At 34.3% G+C, this 4837-nt stretch overlaps 1 protein-coding gene across 1 annotated transcript in view; it reads left to right on the plus strand.

The window, feature by feature from the left end:
• LOC109362128 (receptor-like protein kinase ANXUR2) overlaps positions 1-4837 on the plus strand; it is a 21290-nt gene extending 16453 nt beyond the window's left edge. The window contains exon 2 of the mRNA XM_019607753.1: positions 1983-4837. Within this exon, the coding sequence (XP_019463298.1) occupies positions 2095-4635 (2541 nt within the window). The 5' untranslated portion in view covers positions 1983-2094 and the 3' untranslated portion in view covers positions 4636-4837. The remainder of the gene's footprint in view (positions 1-1982) is intronic.

Raw genomic sequence — 4837 nt, forward strand, 5'->3', positions numbered from 1 at the left:
TTCCAGTAAATGAAGACAACGTCAAATCTACCTTTAGTTTCTAATAATGCTTACACGTAACAACCGCTTATAAATTTTGCTAGTAAAAGGGTAAGAAAGCAGTGATTCTAATTAACTCCTAAGATTTTTATAAGAAGAGGAGCAAATCAAAGTCAAACATTTCATTTGGTTAAAAAAATGTACCAACACGCTTTGAATCTATAGGCATCCAACGTTGCATCTGCAACATTTTCTGTGTATTGTCCTTTGTGCTTTATGAACTGCTTCAAGGGATGGCTCTCTAGGAATATAAATTCTTAGCTTGGAATGTTCAACATTTTGTTCAACATTTAAAACCTTCTTAGACGTGTTGTGAAAAAAAAAAAATAGTTTGCTGCTTGATGACACCAACCTTATCGAACAGACCACTCTCTAATTTCTAACGCTTGATAGTTAGCCTCTCCTAGGATTAGTGAGATTATCTTTAAATAGCCACATATTAGGGTTGCAAACCCTAATTTAAATGGGCCAAATGGACTTTTTTTTAAAATATCTTTATCATGTAACAAAATAATCCAGGTTTATATAACTAATATTTTATTTTACTCAAAAAATATAAAGTTTTAATTATTCCGATTAAAATTGAGTGTTTACGTTTACAATGAATTAGAAAGTCAAGAATATTCAATTGGTTCATGCAACACAAGACATGCAGTACTATTCTACAAGCACAACCAGTTTCAATGACTGACGGCCATTGAATAATATTTATATACCTAGTGAAATGAATCTACCACCACTTCTTTTCATATATATTTTTTATTAATTATACTTTTTCCTTGCAAATAAAAATAAATAATATTAGTTTTTTTAGTTAAAGTACAATAAAAGTTCATATAAGTAAATGATTTTTTAATATGTATATTAACCTTAAAGAATCATCATTTTAGGATGATAAAAATATTTTTTTATGTGTACCTTAAATGTGTAAATAAATTATATTTTCGAGATTGAGGGGTTATTAAAATGGATTTACCTACTCTCAACAATACATATACTTGACAAAGAAACTAAGTTAATAAATATTGAGTAAGTAATTAATTTCTTTCGAGGTTCGTGATCTTCTCCTAATAAATGTTGTTTATAGGAATCGAACTCTCGATCTTGAACATCTAGTAAGGTCTTACACCACTAAACCAACACATTATTGGTAAAACTGAATTTTTTTGTATTAACAAATATATTTCTCGTCTTTTTTTGGGTAAGAAACAAATGGTAAGACTAAGATTTTTAAAATGGATATAATATCTCCTAAGAAAAGATACACTCCACTCAACAATAATTAAACATCCAATATCATATTTATGGAATATGGAACCCAAGCTTTGTGAATAATAAAAGGGAATATTAATTAACAACTTAATGGTCTTATTCCCCGTCATGATAGTAATAAATTTGGCAGTTGAACGTAAGAACCACTGAGTTATATCTCTGAACGATTAGGTTTGAAATTGATGATGTTTAATTAGAAGAGTTTAATTATTCCATAAAATTCTAAGTCTAGAAATAGGTGTCATGATTTTATTATAGAAAAGGAGTGTACGTTTGTCTAAAAAACTAACAAGTAGAGCCGTAGCGATACAAGCTTTATAATCAGTCCAAACTCTAAACTAAACCCATAACGTTCATTAAAGTTGAAATGCGTTTTTGTTTTTGTTCATAAACTGCTATAACCAGCTTTAAACAACTCACCATCTGTTTCCTTCTTTCATTACTAACGTTTGTTGCATCAGAAAAGAAAAAATTGATGAAAATTAGGAAACTGATATTTTTTTCTACTGCCCACAGTATCTTCTCCTCATCTCATGAGTAAGGAAGTAAATCATTTCATTGTGCATATTTGTTCCTTCCAATAAATCTTACTCATAAGAATCGAAACTTGACTTTTTTGTTATTCTAAAGATCTAGCAACCTTAAATCACTAGACCAACATCTTGTTGAAGAAAACAAATATTAATGTATCTTCACAAAATTCATTCTTGATTTTAATTCCTTACCTGTAATTCTCAGATATTATTCTAAATTTCAACTCTCCTTTCTTATCTTCTCCATGCAATGAAATATAACACACCACAATACATGTTTCCCTTCATTATATTCTCATTATTACTCTTAACTACAACCACAAATTCTGCACCAGCTTCTGATTCTTTCATAATTTCATGTGGTTCTTCCTCTGATGAAACTGATTCTAATGGAAGAACTTGGTCATCAGATTCTAAATATCTTACACCCTCTTCTCATGATTCAACAATCTCCATAGCTAAATATCAAGACCCTTCTCTTCCTTCACAAATACCTTACATGACAGCAAGGATTTTCACTTCTATATCTACATACCAATTCAATGTTTCATCAAACCAACGTTTCTTTCTTAGGCTCCATTTTTACCCTTCTACTTATTCTCCTCTTGATCCAAAAAATGCATACTTTAACGTTGTTGCAAATGAGTTCACACTCCTCCATAATTTCAGTGCTTTCATTACAGCAAAAGCTTTGACACAAGCCTATTTTATTAGTGAATTCTGTATTGTAACTTCTCAATCAAGTAAACTAAACATCACGTTCATACCTTATTCACCAACATCATCATATGCTTTCATCAATGGCATTGAGATTATTCCTATGCCTGATCACATGTTTCAGACAGCAACATTGATTGACACAGACCAATCTTTTGAGGTTGGAAATAACTCATTGCAGACCATGTTTCGGTTAAATGTTGGTGGACAAAGCATTGCACCAAACAAAGACTCTGGTCTTAGTAGAACATGGTACGATGATTCGCGCTATTTGTTTGGTGCAGCAGCTGGTGTAACTTTTACATCTGATAAGAATGTTAAAATTGAATACCCTTCTAGCATGAATGAAAAAATTGCCCCTTTAGATGTTTATAGCACTGCAAGGACAATGGGGCCGAATGCTACCGTGAATCTCAATTACAACCTTAGTTGGGTGTTTCAGGTTGATGCTAATTTTACATATGTTGTGAGGTTCCATTTTTGTGAGCTGGAATTGACCAAAATTAACCAGAGAGTGTTTGATATTTATATTAACAATCAAACTGCACAAGAATCTGCTGATGTTATTGCTTGGTCCGGATCGGAAGGTGTTCCTTTTTATAAAGACTTTGCTACTTATGTCATGGATGGACCTGGTGATGAAGAATTGTGGGTGGAATTACACCCTTCAGTGTCATCAAAGCCAGAGTATTATGATGCAATTCTCAATGGATTGGAGATATTTAAGGTCAATGATAGTGATGGAAACTTGGCAGGGCCTAATCCTACGCCGTCGCATTTGCTTCTTGATGCAGAAAGGAGGGAAGGTAAGAAACTTAGCACATCGAAACATGATTGTGATAAAGCAATAGGAGGGGCTGTTGGTGCTGGATTTGTTGTTATTGTTGCTGTTTGCATCTTTGTTGTGTATAGGAAAAAGAAAAGAAATGGTTTTGCGAATGACTCTGTTCTTGGTAATTGGATTCCTCTATGTGGATCTTCTCATAAGCCAACAACAGTTTCTGATAAGAGTAGTGGTGGTAGTAGTAATCTTTCAAGTTTAACACAAGGTTTATGCCAGCATTTTTCATTAGCTGGGATTAAACATGTTACACAGAACTTTGATGAATCACAGGTCATTGGTGTTGGTGGGTTTGGTAAGGTTTATAAAGGTTGTATAGATGGAGGAACCAAAGTAGCTATTAAAAGATCTAATCCATCTTCAAATCAAGGAGTTACAGAGTTTCAGACAGAAATTGTCATGCTTTCCAAGCTAAGGCACCAACATTTAGTCTCTTTAATTGGTTTTTGCGAAGAAAACGGTGAAATGATTTTGGTGTATGATTACATGGCTAATGGAACTCTTCGCGAACACCTTTACAAGAGCGACAACCCAGATTTATCATGGAAGCAAAGGCTGAAAATATGCATTGGAGCTGCTAAGGGGCTTCACTACCTTCACACTGGTGCCAAGAACACAATCATTCACCGCGACGTGAAAACAACAAACATCCTATTAGATGAAAGTTGGGTAGCAAAAGTGTCTGATTTTGGGTTGTCAAAATCTGGTACCAATTTAAACCAAACCCATGTGACCACAATGGTGAAAGGCAGTTTCGGTTACTTAGATCCCGAGTACTTTCGCAGGCAACAACTAACAGAAAAATCTGATGTTTACTCTTTTGGTGTAGTCCTTTTTGAGGTCTTATGTGCTAGGCCAGCACTTGATCCGAGTTTGCCTAAAGAACAAGTTAGCTTAGCAGACTGGGCTTTACTGAACCTAAGGAAGGGAACTCTTGAAGATATTATTGACCCTTTTCTTAAAGGCAAAATAAACCATGAGTCTTTGAAGAAGTTTGTAGAGACTGCTGAGAAGTGCATAGCTGATAATGGCCTCGAACGCCCTTCGATGGGTGATGTGCTATGGAAACTCGACTTCACACTTCAGTTGCAAGAGGCTCCTGATGGAGCGAAACATGCTTCGCCTAAGGCCACATGGGATACTGAGGAGGGGACTATATATAGCGGTAGCGAGCTTGATGACTCAAATTCTAGTGCAATCTTTTCACAAATGGAGAGCCAAAGTGGAAGATAGGAGCATTAAAGCAACTTTTAAGCACTATTTTTTTTTATGTAGGAGCACTTTTCCCCATTGTGTAATGGTACTTCTCTATTCCTTGTAAGAAAACCAGTATTATGCTTAGGCAATACTTATTTTCATGTTATGAATCTGTGTTTTCTTTGCTCTAACTTGCAATGGCTTATGACTTATGAGTCATAAAATGGACACAAAAAAG

Source organism: Lupinus angustifolius, chromosome LG01 (assembly GCF_001865875.1).
Source record: "Lupinus angustifolius cultivar Tanjil chromosome LG01, LupAngTanjil_v1.0, whole genome shotgun sequence".
Lineage (NCBI taxonomy): Eukaryota > Viridiplantae > Streptophyta > Magnoliopsida > Fabales > Fabaceae > Lupinus > Lupinus angustifolius.